The sequence below is a fragment of the Neolamprologus brichardi genome, chromosome 23 (assembly GCF_056152115.1).
Source record: "Neolamprologus brichardi isolate AB-2024 chromosome 23, ASM5615211v1, whole genome shotgun sequence".
NCBI lineage: Eukaryota > Metazoa > Chordata > Actinopteri > Cichliformes > Cichlidae > Neolamprologus > Neolamprologus brichardi.
Window position 1 is genome coordinate 5,497,121 of NC_142125.1, and position 18,997 is coordinate 5,516,117.

Sequence of the window (18,997 nt, forward strand, 5' to 3'; positions counted from 1 at the left end):
CACAGCAGAGTAGCCGTTGTGTTTATGGAGCGGACCCAAGTGCAGACACGGGAGAGATGAACTGAGGTTTAAACAAAAAGTGAGCCTTTATTATGACTGATACAAAAAAAAAACCCCAGAAAAACAAGGCAAGGCGAAACTAAATCAAAACCTAAATAGGGAATGAACTAAACTAACTATGAAAACAATGACATGAGAACATAACATGAAAACTGAACAGGAGCATGTAAAACCTTGAATGTGAAGAAACCTGAGCATGAACATGAACATTTGAAAGCAAGACTCTGTGGCCTGATGTCACTTGACATGAAGACAACAGGCGACTCGACAAAGGACAGACTTAGACAGAGGACTTTAAAGACACCTAAGGGTAATGAGGGAAGTGGAAACACCTGGGGAACACAGCTGACATAAATGAACCTGAACGCCACAGGGGAAATAAAACAAAACACACTGAACATGGAAACACCAGACCTTTCAAAATAAAATAGGAAACATGACGAAACGTGGACATGACAACCAAACTTGACAATAAGACGTAGAACACACAGGCAAGAATTACATGGCAGGCTGGGGGAATGGAAAGGAGCACAGGGAGAAGAGCATGGGAACAGATAAGGGGGACGAGACCCGTAAAACACACACACATGCACATAGAGAGAGTAACGAGACATAGAAGGGCGAGACACAAGACACAGAAGACAAACTAATAATAATACCAGAACATTATTTCATTAGTAATCAAAAATACAAAATAACTCAACTACAACCTTAACTAAGAGTAACACATGACTCTTAAGTAAGAAAGAAAAAACACAAAATAAACTCGAGACTCCGGGTCACAGTCCCTGACAGACATAAATCATAATTGATCAAAATTTCAGTCATTCAGTATAAATTATGGTATGATAATAAAGAAAGTCATTCTATCACAGCATCGAAAGACTTATGACTGTATCTGACATTATCACTATTGCTATTTATTATGAGAGAGAGAATAATATAATGCATGTCATAGATTGACTGTTTAAAACATGAAAGAATATTATAGGAGACAAAATATGTTTTTTCACTGGAAATAATGGCACATGCTGTTAGTATCCATATGAAGCATTTAAATGTGAGTTCAGATCATACACATTTGCTTAGAAAGCTCATAAATGAAAAGACAACTGAAACAGTACATCCAAGGTGCATCAATGCAATTTCTTCACAAGGAGGCAGTGCTGTCTTTATGTGTCTGAACTCATGCTTAAAAAAAAATCTAACTTGCAGTACAGGATTTCTCTTGTTCCACTTCAGCCATATAGAGTACATCAGTGATAACTACTGTGTCAGGTTGAAAGTTCTTAATGAGAAGAAAGCTGCAATTTAGACTTTAAGTCAATTGTGGACCTCTTCTTAATGAAGCAATGCTTGTTCTAGGAAACAATGTTGTGCATACATAGAGAAGCATATGTAGCCGGTCTGGCCTTAAACTCTGATTGCCGTTAATTCTCTGCGTTGTGTTGTGCGAATGACCAGAGGAGTCAGCTCTCACTTTGCCAGCTGGATGGATTTATTCTCCAGAACTGTTTAAAATAAAAACAAAACAGTACAGCGACTTCACTTTACTGGACTTCTGCATGAACACCTCTCCTCAGCGGGGCCTCTAGGCGACTGAGGTGCAACATCACAATAAATCCAATTAACAAACAATACTGCTAAAATGTATTTATAATCATATATAACAAACGAAAATGCACTGCATCATGAACATATAATGACAATTACCTCATCAACAAAATTATACTTTAGGGAGACTTCATTTACCAGTGGCAATTTTACATATTTTTTTAGTTACATGCATCTAACAGCAAGTTGAAACAGTGAACATAAATCACAAACAAAAGATATAACCAATTCACATGACACAAAAATAAAAGAGGGAGCTCACATACCTGTTTAAAATAAAAACAAAACAGTACAGCGACTTCACTTTACTGGACTTCTGCATGAACACCTTCAAGGGAGAGAGAAGGATAGCGGACCACATGAGAAGCCACGTGCATGCTCCTATGCGCTAGTCTGAGATTAGCTAACTAGCATGTTACAATAAAGTGCTGTACTCGACAGAAAAACTAATTCACACTAAAACATCAAACAGAACTGTGAGACAAAATGCACAAAGGGGACGAGCAGTGTTTGAATTACTTTTAGTTACTTTAACTGTGTTTATTCGCTCTGTAACTGAGAACACTAGCGTACGCTCACCTCTCCTCAGCGGGGCCTCTAGGCGACTGAGGAAAATAGCGCGCAGCTACAGGAAGTGACTTCGCGGGAAGTCAAAGGTCACACAAACAAAATAAAAGCTCCCAAAATATAAATACAGAAAATAAACATATATAAATAAACACATATACATAACCAATACTGACAAAGCAAGATAACACTGCAGGATGGATCTTTGGTGAAATATAAATTATTTTTTAATACACCCGTTACATCCACCCCTCCTAGATTTCACCAAAATCCAGAACAGTCAGGTGAACAATCTAATCGGAACACAGGGACAAATCTACAGAATTTATGGCTCCTGGGCACGGGTTTAAACCTCCGAGCTATAAGCTCTAGTCTCAGCTGTATAAGCCACCTACCAGATAGGTTCAGAAAGAACATGAGGGTGATCAGGCCTCAGCCTTTCTTAGATCAGTGTGATGCCATTTACACCACACACACATTCCCGGCCATCCACACACATCAATACCTTAAAAACACACTATTTAATTGTGCCATAATGATACTGTCCCCTAGAATCAAAATACAGAAAGATCTCTAAACACCTGAGTTTACTTAAAACAGCGTAAGAAGAGACTGAGACCTTCTGCTAACTGAATTTGCCAAACGCTTAAAGCCAAAAGGCTTCTGAACCATGGACTCAATGAGTCGATTAACTCTTTTACTGACTCGGCCGGCTCGCGTCATGACAACATTGTCCGGGCCTGCCCGTGGCTGTCCTCGTGGACCCACATCATGACACACATCTGTTGGAGGCATCTGCGCGTCAGCGACATGCACTGGGGCTACTGGTAGGGGCTTGGTGTGTGCATCACGATCTGTGTCTGATGGATGCGAGTGAGTGAGTGCAGTTTCTGAAAATGCCTCTAACACAGACGGGGAGTCTAAGTCAGGTTCTGCTACTAAACTGTCCAAGTCTGTGTCTCTGTCTGGGCAGTCCTCTCCTACAAGGGAACACTGGGTTGAATCCCCTGCAACCACCTCTGGAGCTTGTTGACTTGTCTTGCCCAATCCTGAGAGTCCCTCACTCAGGGTCTCCTGACTCTCATCATCATCTGAGTTGATCCAAGCACTGGTCCTCTCCTCTGCAGTCTCCTCATCCAAGGAATCTAACTGGTCTGACGCACATGACCCTCCCTCTAATCCAGTGTCACACAGTTCAGCAGTCACTACTGGCAGGAAGCTGATATTTAAAACCAGGTTGCGATGTACCACCTTTATGTTGCCTCTGCCATCTTCCAACTTGTATGTGTGAGTCTGCAGATTTCTGTCTCTGACTGTATACACTGTTGCATCCCACTTGTCAGCAAGTTTCTTCTTTCCTCTTTCACCCTTATTTGCAATGAGTACTCTGTCTCCTATGTTCAGATGAGTGCCCTTTACTTTTCTGTTATATCCTTTTGCCTGTTTGTCTTGTTCCTTGATGGCATGAGTCTGGGCAATCTTAGCTGCCTCATAAAGATGTGACATGAGTGTTTTCACATAACTTTTTTGATCCACAACTACAGGATCACAGAGCACCTGTTTAAACATCACATCAACGGGGAGCCTCGGGATGCGGCCAAACATGAGCTGAAATGGGGCAAAACCCGTGGTCTCATGTACAGTTGCATTATATGCAAATGTCAGACTCTGTATTTGTTGAGGCCACTTGTTCTTTTCTCTGAGGGGCAAGGACCTAAGCATGTTGCCAAGTGTCCTATTAAACCTCTCAGTCCCTCCATTTCCCATGGGATGGTATGCCGTAGTATGGGATTTGGAGACCCCCGAGAACTTGAGCAGTTCTGCCAAGAGCTCACTTTCAAAATTTGCCCCCTGATCGGAGTGAATCCGCTCAGGAAACCCATACACACAGAAAACATGGTCCCATAGTTTCTTAGCCACCTGCTTTGCAGTCTGGTTTGTGCAAGGGAAGGCATGGGCTAGCTTAGTGAAATGATCCGTAAGGACAAGAACATCTACTGAGCGTTGCTTACTATCCTCCGCACTCCAAAAATCCAAACACACCAGCTCCATAGGGGCGGAGGTTCTGATGCTCTCAAGTGGGGCTCGAGCAGAGGGTTCTGGTGTTTTGGCCAGGATGCATCTTTGACAACATTTGACATACTCTTTTATATCAGACTCCATCTTCGGCCAAAAGAACCGTTGTCTTGCCAGATATAAAGTCTTCGCTTGCCCCTGATGTCCTGCAATATCATGGACACCATTCAATGCCTTTGCTCTGAGACTGTCAGGCAAAACAAACTGATGTCTCCTTTGTTTACTCAGGGGGTCCTTTGTGATCCGATAGAGAACTCCATTTTGGATCCTAAGCCTTTCCCACTGTTTAAATAACGCCATGGCCTTCGCATCAAATCCTGCCCTTTCACGCCTGGAAGGTCGCCTTCTCCTTGTGACAAATGGTAAGATCTTTGAAATACTGGGATCAAGTTCCTGGCTATGCTGGAGTTCCTCTAGTGTGGACACAGGAAATGACTCCTGTCCTGGCAACACTAGGTCCTGAACTGACTGGAACAGTTCCACAGCCCTTGTTTCAGCAGCCAGATCCCACTCACTGTGAAAATCCAGGATTGCCTTAACATCCATAGCATCACACCCAGGCTGAGACGAGGGCGGCTGCAGTCCTGTGGTGCGGAAAGGTGGTGTGTCTACGCGTTGACCTTGGACCTTCAACCGGAATGCATTTTGTATTCCCTCAGAACTGACACTCTCAGATTCAGCAAGGAGGTGACCGTACCGCTCTGTGATCAGCCTATGGCTGACTGTTGTTGCAAAGGGGTCTCTGCTGAGAGCATCAGCTACGACGTTCTTGGTACCAGGTATGTGCTTCAGATCAAATGTGTAAGGAGCAAGCTTGGACACCCAACGCTGCTCACAAGCATCAAGCTTTGGTTTTGTCATGATGTAGGTGAGAGGGTTGTTATCTGTCCACACTGTAAAGGGATGACCTCTTAGCCAGTGACTGAACTTCTCACACACACTCCATTTCAATGCCAAAAACTCTAGCCTGTGGGCTGGGTACTTTTTCTGTGAATTGCTCAGGGTCTTACTTGCAAAAGCAATTGGACGAGCTTTCTGCTGTCCAGCTGGTATTTGTGACAATACAGCACCGAGCCCATCTAATGAAGCATCAATGGACAATATCAAAGGCAAAGAAAAGTCTGGATGTGTAAGGACTACACAATTCAACAGCTTCTCTTTCAGATTAGACAGAGCTGCGTCACATTCATCTGTCCAGTCAGAGGGCTTCAGCTTTCTGTATACACCAGCATTGGTGCCTGTTTTAACTCTCCCTCTCCTCTTTTGTCCAGCAGTGAGGGCAAACAAAGGCTTGGCCATAGAGGAGCAGCTAGGGATGAAATGCTGATAGTAGAATATCATCCCCAGGAATGACTTAATCCTCTTAACTGACGGGGTGCAGCCATCATCCTCCATCAATTCAGCCTTTGTCATCTTTGCTATGACCTCAACCTTTGCTGGGTCCACAGCCACTCCATTGCCATCTATAATGTGGCCTAAAAACTTGACTGATGACCTCATTAAGTGGCATTTCTTAGGACTTAGTTTGAGGTTATGGATGCGCAAGCGCTGAAACACAGTCTCTAGCCGCTCCAAGGCCTCTTCTTCTGTCCGAGCAAATACAAGCAGATCGTCGAGATAGCACAGCAGACTACTGAAGTTCAGATCCCCAAAAATACTGAGCATCATTCGCATGAATGAGGCGGGGCTGTTGCAGAGTCCTTGGGGCATTCTGTTGTACTCAAACAATCCCATTGGGGTTGTAAATGCTGTGTATTTCTTGTCTTCCTCTGCCATAGGGATGTTATAAAATCCCGAGGTCAGATCCATGGTGCTGAAGTAGGTATTTCCACCCAATGCAGCAAGGCAGTCAGACTGGTGTGGCAGTGGGTGTGCATCTTTCAGGGTCCTTGCATTCAGCCATCTGAAGTCAGTGCAGATTCTTAAACTACCATCCTTTTTCCACACTAACACCAGTGGAGAGGCATACTCGCTCACGGACCTTCTGATGATTTCCTGTTCTTCCATTTCAGACAAAACTTGTCGCAGCTTTTGGTAATGTGCTGGAGGGACTCGGCGGTAAGGAAGGCGAAATGGCCTCTCATCAGTGAGCCTGATGCGGTGTACAAAGCCTTCGGCCTTGCCACAGTCATGTGTATGCTTGGAGAAAATGTCATTGTACTTCTCAAGCATTTTAACCAATTTCTCCTTCCCCCCTTGACCAACATGGCACAGGTCAATATCAATTTCACTGAGCCCAACCTGTTTTAGTCTCTGTTTAAGATCAGTGAGGTGGCCATCATCCTTCTCCTCCTCCTGCACAGATTTCTGGGGTCGACAGGTGCCCTGGAAAACTTCAAAATCCTCAACAGCAACACAAGGGGACACGTCAGCCAACTTACTGTTTCTTTTCAGGGTGACTGGTTTATCCAACAGGTTAGTGACCTTCATGGGAACCCACCTATCACCCCACAATGGCGTTATGATGCGGCCAACCATGATGTTACGTGGCATGGACTTTGATGAAGTGGCTTCAACAATCACTGTGCTCCCTGGTGACATAGAGACATTACTCGGCAGCTTGCCCCAGACTAGATGCTCTTGTCTTGCTAACAAGGTGACTGACTGCTGAAGCTTGACTGTGCCGATCTTGTCTGGGAGTTCTTCACCTCTCCATCGGGATGAATTAGCCATGAGGTCAAGAAATTGCTCACACTCTGGAGGACAACCGCCACCTGATACGAGGCGCCAATAGTCATTGGTTATTTTCAACTGATGCATGAGAAACCGGATGACATTTGTGCCAATGATTATATCATCACGTTGACCTGGCACTACAAGGATGGGAACAATACAGGTCTCTCCATACAGTTTCATTTCAACTTCATACATGCATTTGGGCTTGGTAAGTGTGCCACCACAGCCTACTAGCACTATTTCTTGAGGCAGGGGAGTGGGTTCTGGCAGTATATTCTCACTCAGCATACTCTGTTCTGCTTGCTCACTGAGTGTGCACGCCATGGAACCAGAGTCAAGCATACCCTGCATGTGATGTCTGTTATTAATGCTGACAGGAGTGTAAAACAGTTTGTCAAACGGGCCAACTCTCTGTGTGTTTTGTACTACCACCTTAACACCATCTGGTGCGGCTGCACATGCTTTAATGTAATGCTTTTCAACATCATCACTGCCGAGGGTTTCAACATCTGTGCCCACACATCCCCTCACCAAATGCGGGCCAGCTAGTTTAAAGGCTGGGTGTCATGAGGTTGGGAGGCAGGATGCCTTTGAATAGGTGAGCGACGAGGGCAGTTTCTCTTAATATGGTTTGGCTCAAAGCATGCAAGGCATAGGTGTTTCTGCCTACAATGCTCAAGGGTAGAATGTTCAGGGGACTGGCATACTCTACAACATCTGGGTCGGGCCTGACCTGGAGGAAGCTGCTTGTCTGCAACCTGGTTATTCTGCGACAAAGCATGGTCAAAAAGGCTGATTAGTAATTTCAGGCAACTGTCGTTACAAGGGGCCTTTACTGTCTCATTTGATCCCGCCTGCACCTGTGTTTCTCCCGGGTGCATTGATGTTGCTAAACCATCAGCTGCAGGGGTCTGGATGTTAGCTTTAACTGGTGTGAGACACTTAGACCTGGGGAGCATACGCTCTTTCATCTCAAGCTGGTACCGATTCACATGCTCCTGAATCTCACTGGCTGTCCACTTATCTGGTGCCTTGAACTTGAAAACAGCAGCAAGGGTGGGATCAGGGCAGTACTTCACAAACATCATGGCTGCCTCCTGGCAGGGATCCTCCATGTGCCGTCCGAGCCTCTTCAGGCTTTCTTCTGCTGCATCAACTGCCTTATTCAGTCTGACCCAATATTCTACAGGAGTTTCTCCTGGCACTGGAACTGTGCTGTAGAAATCGGCCATAGGCATACACGAATATGTCATGTCACTGAAATGTTGCCTCAGTATGTCATATACAACATTTGGATTCTCACAAGGTTTTAACGATGGGGTGCTTCTCAGAGTTATCCTTACAATGTCCTTAGCTTTGCCCATCAACTTGAACATTATTTCTTGGTACTGTTCCTGAAGGGGTGTTGCTCGCTTCTTGACATACATTCTCATCAGCTCCTCCCACTCACAGACTGTATGTTTATCCGACCCATCTCCTCTGAAGACTGGAGGCTCTCTCACATCTGACTGCAGGACTAGCTTCGCCCCAGTCAGGTTAAGGTAAGTGGGCTCGCTGGGTGGCTGGCTTACACTGCTCTGAGCTTGTGCGGCCCCGTCATCCCTTTCCCCACATTCCTTTTTCAACTGTTCCCTAATGGTCTGCCCCACCTGTTGAGCTATGTGTGTTATCAGGTCATTTAATGCTGGGTCTGCTGTGGCTGAAGGGTCTGAGAATGATTTACCTTTACCACTACTGGAAGATGTGCAACTAAGTATGCGAGTGGAACAGAAAGCTGGGGAGCCTGCACTACGAACTGGTGTACTAGGCAACCCCTCAATTACCCTCCCTCTCCCCATGGCAAAGCTGAACCCGTCACTTGAAACTTTTTCATCATCCATTGTTCTAACATATGTACAATGCAAACAGCAGAATTAATTTTACCTTGTAAACAACAGTCCAAAAAAAAAAAAGGTGCAAGTGTTTCCTAGAACGCTTGGGATTTGTGTTCAAAGCTTACATTACATTGTCCATTACAGCAACCTCTGGTGACCAAACTGATGTTGATCGCGTCTCCACGAACCACGATGAGCAAGTCTGAAGTGGTGTGGATCCGGGTCACGGCACCACTGTAGCCGGTCTGGCCTTAAACTCTGATTGCCGTTAATTCTCTGCGTTGTGTTGTGCGAATGACCAGAGGAGTCAGCTCTCACTTTGCCAGCTGGATGGATTTATTCTCCAGAACTGTTTAAAATAAAAACAAAACAGTACAGCGACTTCACTTTACTGGACTTCTGCATGAACACCTCTCCTCAGCGGGGCCTCTAGGCGACTGAGGTGCAACATCACAATAAATCCAATTAACAAACAATACTGCTAAAATGTATTTATAATCATATATAACAAACGAAAATGCACTGCATCATGAACATATAATGACAATTACCTCATCAACAAAATTATACTTTAGGGAGACTTCATTTACCAGTGGCAATTTTACATATTTTTTTAGTTACATGCATCTAACAGCAAGTTGAAACAGTGAACATAAATCACAAACAAAAGATATAACCAATTCACATGACACAAAAATAAAAGAGGGAGCTCACATACCTGTTTAAAATAAAAACAAAACAGTACAGCGACTTCACTTTACTGGACTTCTGCATGAACACCTTCAAGGGAGAGAGAAGGATAGCGGACCACATGAGAAGCCACGTGCATGCTCCTATGCGCTAGTCTGAGATTAGCTAACTAGCATGTTACAATAAAGTGCTGTACTCGACAGAAAAACTAATTCACACTAAAACATCAAACAGAACTGTGAGACAAAATGCACAAAGGGGACGAGCAGTGTTTGAATTACTTTTAGTTACTTTAACTGTGTTTATTCGCTCTGTAACTGAGAACACTAGCGTACGCTCACCTCTCCTCAGCGGGGCCTCTAGGCGACTGAGGAAAATAGCGCGCAGCTACAGGAAGTGACTTCGCGGGAAGTCAAAGGTCACACAAACAAAATAAAAGCTCCCAAAATATAAATACAGAAAATAAACATATATAAATAAACACATATACATAACCAATACTGACAAAGCAAGATAACACTGCAGGATGGATCTTTGGTGAAATATAAATTATTTTTTAATACACCCGTTACACATACATGCCTGGATGTGCTGAGAAAATGCAGTTTATTGTTTAAAAATCTGGTTCAAAACAAACTGTGGATTCTTTGTTCTCTGCTAGTCTCAAAGAAGATGCACAGTGCAGTAACTTATTATATATCATATATAAAAGCATGCTGAAAAACACAGCCTCTACAAAACAAGAGATAAACAGCATTAAGTCATGACAGTTATACGCTTTGGTTTAAGTCTAGTTATAAAAATCACGTGCAATCAATAAATATAAACATTAGCAATGTTGGATTTTGCACATAGTGTTGCTTTAAAAAAGTGGCATTGTTTGTTTGTCCATGGTGATTTAAAAGAAATGCACATGATGTGCATGTTAACATGGGCAGCTGTCGTTCAGGTGGTAGTCTGGGTTGTCTAACAAATTAAAGGTTGGTGGTTTAATTCCCACATACTCCAGTCTGCATCTATAAGAATCCTCGGATAAGATGCTGAGAATTGTATCCATTGCACCTGTGAGTGTGAATGTGATTGCTAGACAAAGTGCACTGGTATTCAAAACAAACCCTGTGCGCTCAGATAGAGTAGAATGTGTTTGTTTGGTTTGAAATTAGGAAAAAAATGGGGTGAGGGACTAAGAATAAATAATTACTAATAATTACACAACAAAATTATGAGTAAGAATTTCTGGCACCATCCTTCTGTGTGTTTGTGTGGTTTTCTTCTATGATTCACATCAAATTGCACCTACAGCAACAAAGATGAGTGTATGGTGGTGAGATCACAACTGAAATACTAAAGAGCAGCAGTGCACATACTGTCTGTTTCAGTCTTTGAATAATTATTTGTAAGATGTGAGTGTGCACTGCATGAGCCATGATGTGGCTTTGAACCACAATCAAGCACATCAGCAGTCCTAAATATCATCGTAAGTGTTAAATATTTAGTTTCATTAAATTACATTTTGTTTTATTTAGAGTGACTTTATAATCTTAACCACTGAAAGATGCTTTGTTTAAAAGATAAGGCAGTTAGTTTCATCAGTGATGTACGTTTAACCTTCAGGCATATGATGATTAAACTTTTAAAGTTACAGGGAAATTACTCAATGTACTTTCTTTGAAGGGATGCACTAATTTAGTAATACGCTGGTAATTATGAAACAGCGAGATACTGTACTGCACCCTGACTGCTTCTTCTTTGTAGATAATCAGCGATGATTAATTACTGCTTTATGCTGTTCAGTGTTTGAAGCAAAGGTATCATCACTTAAGTAGTGTTGTAAGTGTCACATAAATAAAAATGAATTGAATCATTTGGAAAAAAAATCAAAACATAATGATTTATTAATTTGGTAATAAGAAGACAATAAAACTGTTGAGAAAGGTATCATTGATTCATCTATTTATACATTTATTTTGGGCCACCTTTGCTTTAATACCTTCTTCTTCGTACTATATGCTTAAGGTGTTTCACATTTATTTTGGTGCACCAGTGTAGGATTTTAGCTGTAGCTTATTTGTTTACATCTGTATCTCAGTATTGCTTGGCTACGTGCAAAGATGTGTTAAATAGGATCTTTAGATTAATGTCAGAGACAATTTCCTCTGCTTCAGTTGTGAAAAAAACAGGATGTAGTTTCTGATAACCTATCACTTAAAAAAAATGCTTATGGTCTGTTTAAGCAAACCAAGAAAACTAACAATCAGCCTAAACCCCTAACTATAAAACCACTGCTGGGTGAAATGAATTACACTGATTATCCTTTTGTTAATTAATGTTCTGCTCTGTTTCTGTCTTTGGAAACTTTGAGGCGTGCCACCCTCTTAAACATTGTTACAGACTGCTAAAATAAAAATACTCCCATGCCTTGAAGTCGACTGATTCGCTTTAAGAGTAACTATGTCTTTTAATAAAGTCTCTCTCGTTAACACCTTGGATCTAACAAAGGATTCCACTAACTGTGGGATTCTCACAACATTTTGGGTTCTTCCTGCGTGAATGCTCCCTCCCAACTTCCTGAATAAAGTGTGAAGCAGACATGCTAAAAACCCAGTGGCACCAACGCATTATACAATAAAACAATGTGACCAATACATAAATAAAAGAAATTCCAATACAGAGTCAATTGTAAAGAGACTTCCACATTTGTTTTGTGATGGGGATAGGAGTAATGTCTGTGAAGGTTCTCAGTCATCCAGGTCATTGTAGCCCAAGGAGCTTGGAAAGAAAAGCGTCTGGACTTCTTTAAGTTGCTTGAAGACATTTCACCTCTCATCCGAGAAGCTTCTTCAGTTCTAGGGTCAAATGGTGGAGAGTCCCAGAGTTAAACCCCATGGGAGTAACCCCCTCGGGGTGTCAAACTCCTAGGCAGGAGTTTGACACCCCTGCCCTAGGCAGGGGTGTCAAACTCAAATACACAGTGGGCCAAAATTCAAAACTGGAACAAAGTCGTGGGCTAACATTAATATTTATTGAAAAAAAAAAATTCCTCCAGATAAAAGAATGGATCTTTTCTTATGGACTCAAATAAGTTTTGCTGGAAAACTGAATATGGAACAAGCAAAGCTTAATACTAAACAATATATATATTAGCTGTATAATACCAGTAGGCCAGCTCTAATAGTAATTTGGTATGGCTTCGCGGGCCAAATGTAATTAGGCTGCGGGCCAAATTTGGCCCGCGGGCCAGAGTTTGACACCTATGATCTAGGGGGTCTTTTCTTTCCAAGATAGAATTAATGAAATTCTACTGGTTTCAGGTCTTCCAAAACTGAATAAGTTTGAAGCTTGCAAGTAGAAAGACAGTTGCAACTCTGAATTCAAGATAAGAGCACTATTTTTCACAGGGAGGAAATGCTGTCTTTTTATTTGAAAGAACTGCACACATATAACGAGAGACAGTCAGAATTTATTATTTGAAAAAATATGGCACATATAACAAATGTAAATGTAATCAAATACACTATCAAATGTTAATTGAAATTACACCTTATGCACTGCTACAGTTATAATTTTAAATTTAGAGTTATATTTAATCTGTGTGGAATGAATGAGTTGTTGCAAATACAAATTTAGAAATTCCTTTTAGAACCTTATAAAAAAACTTTGACAATCTCATTTTTTCTGACAAGGCTTTTGCTGTGGAGACATCAAAGTGAACTATATTTAGATCTATTTAGATCTGTACAAAGCCAGCAAGCCCAAACTTAGCATTAGCATTGCAGTGATCGATTTTCAAACACAAACAGCAAAAGCAAAAGATGAAATTTAAACAACCTGCCTTCATAAGCATTACACCTTTATCATGGCATTTCCAATGGTTGAAAATATCCAGTTTCTAGAGTCAGGAATCTTCGAGTATCTATAGATATCTGAGCCACCTGAGTGTGGTGTGACTGCACTGGAGACCACCCCAAATGCCTTTCCATCTTCACACACCAATGGACCACCAGAGTCTCCCTGAAAGTATATACACACCCGATTCTTAAAGTAAATAGTGAAGTTATTACAATAAAGTTTGATTGTCCACATGATATTTAAAGAAATGCATGTACCTCAGCTGGACCTGTGTCTCCCTGAGAGCAGTAGAAGTTTTCTATAGCACATTCTTTATTGTCAATCAGTGTAACACTGGTTTCCATGAGCTTGGGAGAAATATATTTACTATTTTTGTCTGTTCGCCCCCAGCCAGAGAGTATACAAGATTTTGGCAAAGTACCATTATCACGACTTGCCAGGGGAATAGGTTTCACATTTTCATTGAAGTTTGCCTTGGTGCTCAACTTAAGAAAAAAAAAACAGATATCAAAATATGATTTTTTACAGCATTTTGCAATACAAATGAATGAAGTAAATTAAAAAAAGATATTGTAATAAAAGAAAAATGCAAATGGAAAACAAATATATTTTCTGTTTGATGACATTCTTACCTTTAGAAGCATTACATCATTCACAAAGGAAATTGGGTTGAACTGTTCATGTGGAAATGTTTCTTCCACAGATATGTGTTGTGTTTCTTTACTTGAACGAATATTGTGAAGTCCGAGTACAACTTTGTAAGACCTGAAATGATAAAAAAAAACAATTGAATAGCCACAATTGCTGATATCGTGGTACATATAGATACTATTTATTTACAAATTTACAAATGTTTATGCGTGAGCCTTAATTTTATTATGGATAAGAATTTATGTCAGGGTCTCCATGAACTATGAGTTTTTGGCCTCATAATTAAATACATTTCTGAAACTCACTTGGCGTGACAGTGGGCAGCAGTCATCACAAAATCCTCATTCAGAAGGAAGCCACCGCAGTACTTTTTTTGACCATCTGACATGTACCTCTCCAAAAGCACCATGTATGGCCTGCTATGTGGCACAGCCTCATGGCCTCCAGTGATCTTCCCCGAGTAAACTGGGAGACGAAAAGAAAAATACTCAGTTAAATAGATCCATCATCATGCATTGTCTGTCAAATGCTATAAAATGCAAGCCATAAAAAAAAACACCTACCTTGTTCTTCAAGAGTCAGCACAAGCACGAGTAAGGCCAGAAAGTGGACAGACATGGTGAGGTCACAATTTTACTGAGTTCCTAAAGAGCAGTGGCATCAGTCACAGTTAGTTTCTGTCTTTAAATGCTTCTTCATATCAATTAGAGCAGGAAGTTGTTGTTTTTTTTTTAGTAGTTTGCACAAGCAATTTTAGCTTTAAACCAGAAATGTTCAAAACCTCCAGAAAGCTGTATTTTCAGAAGTCAACAAAATAATTTTTATACAAAGTGTAATTTCATAACTAAGTAGTGTATTTGTCATATTCTATGTAAACATGTGTTTTGCATAGTTAGTTTGTAAAGTGATCGTATCTTTACAGAAGGAAACTATGACTGTGGTAAAAATGTTTGCACAGATATAAAACACAGACAGACGAGATTCTTAAGTAGTAATTTCTTACTATATTTTACAGATTTTTCAAGTCATGACTTTTAATCAGTAAGTTATTCCTCTACCTGTTCACTTTTTATGCAAAAAAAGAAATTCTCACATCAGTAAAGAGAGGTCATTTGGAAAAATTGGACTGAATATTATTTATTGAGATGAGGGTTGCAAATGTGTGTAGTATTCTGATGCCCTCTTTGGATTACCTTCTTACATTTTCATCTTTTGCACTAGGAGTTGAAAGTGGAGAGGACAACACACGTGCTGCACCACAAGCTGGGGATTAAAGTTTGAGGTTTTCACGTCATCACCACGGGGAGCCACTGTGAGAAGATTGTGGACTAAACTGTTACAACTTCCATTCACTTTAGATAACTTCACTATCTCATCTAAAAAGTAGACCTGCATTCGAGTCCGACAGCTAGGCAGCTAAAATGCATATACAATACCACCTTTATTTATAAAGCACTTTAAAATAAACCAGGGTTCACAAAGTGCTGTGCATATAAAAATAGAATAAACAGAAAATAAAATCAAACGTGGTAAAAAAAAAAAAATTGAAAATAGAAAAATAGAGTCAACTTCTCAAAATGTGCCAAAGGCTTTACTAAATAAATATGTTTTAAGAAGAGTCTTAAACTCAGAAAGAGAAGAGGTCTGCCTAATCTGTAAGGGCAGATCACTCCACAACTTTGAAGCAGCTACAGGTAAAGCATGGTCACCTCTAAATTTACGCTTGGTTTTTGGCAACTTAAGGAGCTGCTTGGTGGCAGATCTAAGGGAGCAGGTAAACATGGCTGTGCTAGCTAAGAAAATACAGGCACTTTGGTGATACTGCCATGGAAAAACTCCCTTTTAACAGCATGAAACCTGTGGCAGAACCAGGCTCAGGGAGGGCCCGACCATTTGGGGGTGATGAGAGGATGACAGGACAAAGACACACTATTAAAGAGAGCCAGAGATTAATAATAACTAATAATTAGATGCAAAGAGGTGTGTACACACAGTGAGTGAAAAAAAATGTTGAGTGAAGAAGAAACACTCAGTGCATCACGGGTCACACCCCAAGCAGCCGAATGTGTGCAAATACATTTTTTAAAACAAAAGCGATGTCTATGCAACTTTTGAATTTAGGATATGAACTAGTTAAATGGTTATCACAATTTATTAATTTAATTATAACATTTATTCTATACCAAAACTAAAACTCAAAATACAGTGTGATACAGATAATACAATATGGTTTTAATATTTTTAATACAAATGCCTTTTGCTATGTGTTCCATACCATATTAGGCCTGATTTAAGCCTTATATTTAAGCATTATATCAGGCCTAAAATATGTGTCGTTTGGATCATTACTGTTACAGATGATGTATAACTGCTGACCAACAAAAGGGTTATTCTGTCCTAACATTAGCAATTTAATAATTTAGACAACTTTTGTCTTGTTGGTTTATAATATTTTAATAAATTTCCTGTACGGTTGTCTGTGTGAATTAAACAAACAAAAAAACATCATGTTCAGTGTTGCATTTCCTTACTTACAAAGTATTCAAAGACACTTCAGTTCTACTACACAAAAAATAAATCTAATGGAATTATTTTAATTTACTTTAACCAACTCTGGAGTGGTAATAAATTACTTTATTTGATAACTGAATGTATTTAATGACAAAATTATATTAGTTTTTATTGGAAATGACACCATATGCTCTCAGTGTCACTTGTCCACTTTGTCAGTTACTTATAAAATAACGTTACTGGTCTTGCATAGTCAATTCGTTTTAAAACCCATAAATGAAAAGGCCTTTATAACTCTGAATTCAAGAAATGAGTGGTGAGACTTTTCTGTAATGTAATGGTACCTGTTTTACAGAAGGAGGCAGTGTTGTCTTTTTATTTGAATTAATTAAATTTAAAAAAAGATTACACCACACACACATGCCGAGAGAATGCCAGAATTTAATGTTTAATGGTATTTGAAAAAAATTAGATTTCAAGTCATAATTAATCTGTGTGCAAATATAACTTTTTGGAAATGCAAATGTAACTTTTTTTCCCTTTTTTCCCTGCAGTTATATTAAAATAAACTATATTCTATCTAAATCCCCGCAAAGCCAACAAAACCATACTCACATTAGCATTGCAATGATCTGTTTTTGATCACAAACAGTGAAACCAAATTTTGTGGTTTAAACAACCCACTTTCATAAGCATTACACCTTTATCATGGCATTTCCAATGGTTGAAAATATCCAGTTTCTAGAGTCAGGAATCTTCGAGTATCTATAGATATCTGAGCCACCTGAGCGTGGTGTGAATGCACTGGACACCACCCCAAATGCCTTTCCATCTTCACACACCAATGGACCACCAGAGTCTCCCTGAAAGTATATACACACACAGCGCTTAAAGTGAATAGTGAAGTTATTACCATAAAGTTTGATTGTCCACATGATATTTAAAGAAATGTATGTACCTCAGCTGGACCTGTGTCTCCCTGAGAGCAGTAGAAGTTTTCTATAGCACATTTATTATTTTCAATCAGTGTAACACTGGTTTCCATGAGTGTGGGAGACATATATTTACTATTTTTGTCTGTTCGCCCCCAGCCAGAGAGTATACAAGATTTTGGCAAAGTATCATTATCATGGCTCGCCAGAGGAATAGGTTTCACATTCTCATTGAAGTTTGCCTTGGTGGTCAGCTTAAGAAAAGAGAAAGATATATACATGAAAATTAAAATATGGGTTTTTTGTTTTTTTCTTTCAGTCCAGAATAACTTATAAAATACTCAATCACATAGTATGGTAAATATTTTTTTCATGAACAAAAAATGCTAACAGTAAATTAATATGTATTTTCTGTGTGATGATATTCTTACCTTCAAAAGCATTACATCATTCACATAAGAAGTTGCGTTAAAGTCTTTATGTGGAAATGCTTGTTCCACAGATATGCGTTGTATTTCACTGTTTGAACTCACAATGTGAGCTCCTAGTACGACTTCGTAAGACCTGAAATAAAAAAATTTAAAAATAAAACATGAAAATATTATTTATGAATGAAATGATGACTGTTTCTTTCAGGGTATTTTATTCACAAAACAAACATTACTAATGACAGTTGTTGACATTATCATAGCCCACATAGATATTATTTATTAATGTGTTTTGGAATTTTCAATGCATCTTCTTAGTTTTATTATGGATAAAAAGTTCTGACTTTGGTGTCATAGGTAAATACATTGGTTAAACTCACTTGGCGTGACAGTGGGCAGCAGTCATCACAAAATCCTCATTCAGAAGGAAGCCACCGCAATACTTTTTTTGACCATCTGACATGTTCCTCTCCAAAAGCACCATGTATGGCCTGCTATGTGGCACAGCCTCATGGCCTCCAATGATCTTCCCCGAGTAAACTGGGAGACGAAAAGAAAAAGAAAAGTTAAATAGATCCATCATCATGCATTGTCTGTAAAATGCAAGCCCTCGTGTCTGTAATAGTCCACATAAAAAAAATTTATTATAAACAACACCTACCTTGATCATCAAGAGTCATCACAAGGATGAGTATCGCCAGTATACAGTGGACAGACATGGTGAGGTGACAGTTCAGCTTAGTTACTGAAGAGCAGTGGCTCAGATCATTCACAGTTTCTGTCTTTAAATACTTCCTTGTATCAGTGAGAGGAGGACGTATCTGAGTAATTTGCATATGCAAATAATGTGGGTTTGAACCACGCTGTTTAACATCTCAAGAACCTGAGAAAAGTTGCATTTTCATAAAAGAACAGATGAGCTTTTGTACAATGTGTGATTCAATAATTAATGTAGATATATCGTGTCATATTGATGTAGGGCATGCATTTTGCGTTGGTAGTATTTAAAGCGACTCATTTTAGCTGAAGCAAACTATGACTGTGGTGGGAATGTATTGCAAAAAACAAG

General features: G+C 40.0%; 2 protein-coding genes across 2 annotated transcripts; both read right to left on the reverse strand.

The window, feature by feature from the left end:
* Positions 1–13,400: 13,400 nt before the first annotated feature.
* LOC148095978 (granzyme G-like) lies at positions 13,401–14,675 on the reverse strand. The gene is made up of 5 exons (XM_087836188.1): positions 14,621–14,675; positions 14,363–14,522; positions 14,039–14,171; positions 13,664–13,891; positions 13,401–13,568 (listed from the first exon to the last, which is right to left on the reverse strand). The coding sequence occupies exons 1-5, from the start codon at positions 14,673–14,675 to the stop codon at positions 13,401–13,403; spliced, it is 744 nt and encodes a 247-aa protein (XP_087692314.1).
* A 2,482-nt stretch (positions 14,676–17,157) lies between these two features.
* LOC102778336 (granzyme G-like) lies at positions 17,158–18,764 on the reverse strand. Its single transcript, XM_006800392.2, has 5 exons — positions 18,590–18,764; positions 18,309–18,468; positions 17,932–18,064; positions 17,527–17,754; positions 17,158–17,431 (listed from the first exon to the last, which is right to left on the reverse strand). The coding sequence occupies exons 1-5, from the start codon at positions 18,762–18,764 to the stop codon at positions 17,264–17,266; spliced, it is 864 nt and encodes a 287-aa protein (XP_006800455.2). The 3' UTR covers positions 17,158–17,263.
* Between the last annotated feature and the right edge of the window lie 233 nt (positions 18,765–18,997).

Bases quoted from the DNA above. Each gene is read 5' to 3' on its own strand.
- LOC148095978 (XM_087836188.1), bottom strand. From the start codon at position 14,675: ATGTCTGTCCACTTTCTGGCCTTACTCGTGCTTGTGCTGACTCTTGAA. The intron at 14,523-14,620 runs GTAGGTGTTTTT...TTCGTCTCCCAG, and splicing joins GCTGACTCTTGAAGAACAAG to TTTACTCGGGGAAGATCACT. The intron at 14,172-14,362 runs GTGAGTTTCAGA...TTATCATTTCAG, and splicing joins GCTGCCCACTGTCACGCCAA to GTCTTACAAAGTTGTACTCG.
- LOC102778336 (XM_006800392.2), bottom strand. From the start codon at position 18,764: ATGCAAATTACTCAGATACGTCCTCCTCTCACTGATACAAGGAAGTAT. The intron at 18,469-18,589 runs GTAGGTGTTGTT...TTCGTCTCCCAG, and splicing joins GATGACTCTTGATGATCAAG to TTTACTCGGGGAAGATCATT. The intron at 17,432-17,526 runs GTACATACATTT...ATATACTTTCAG, and splicing joins GAGACACAGGTCCAGCTGAG to GGAGACTCTGGTGGTCCATT.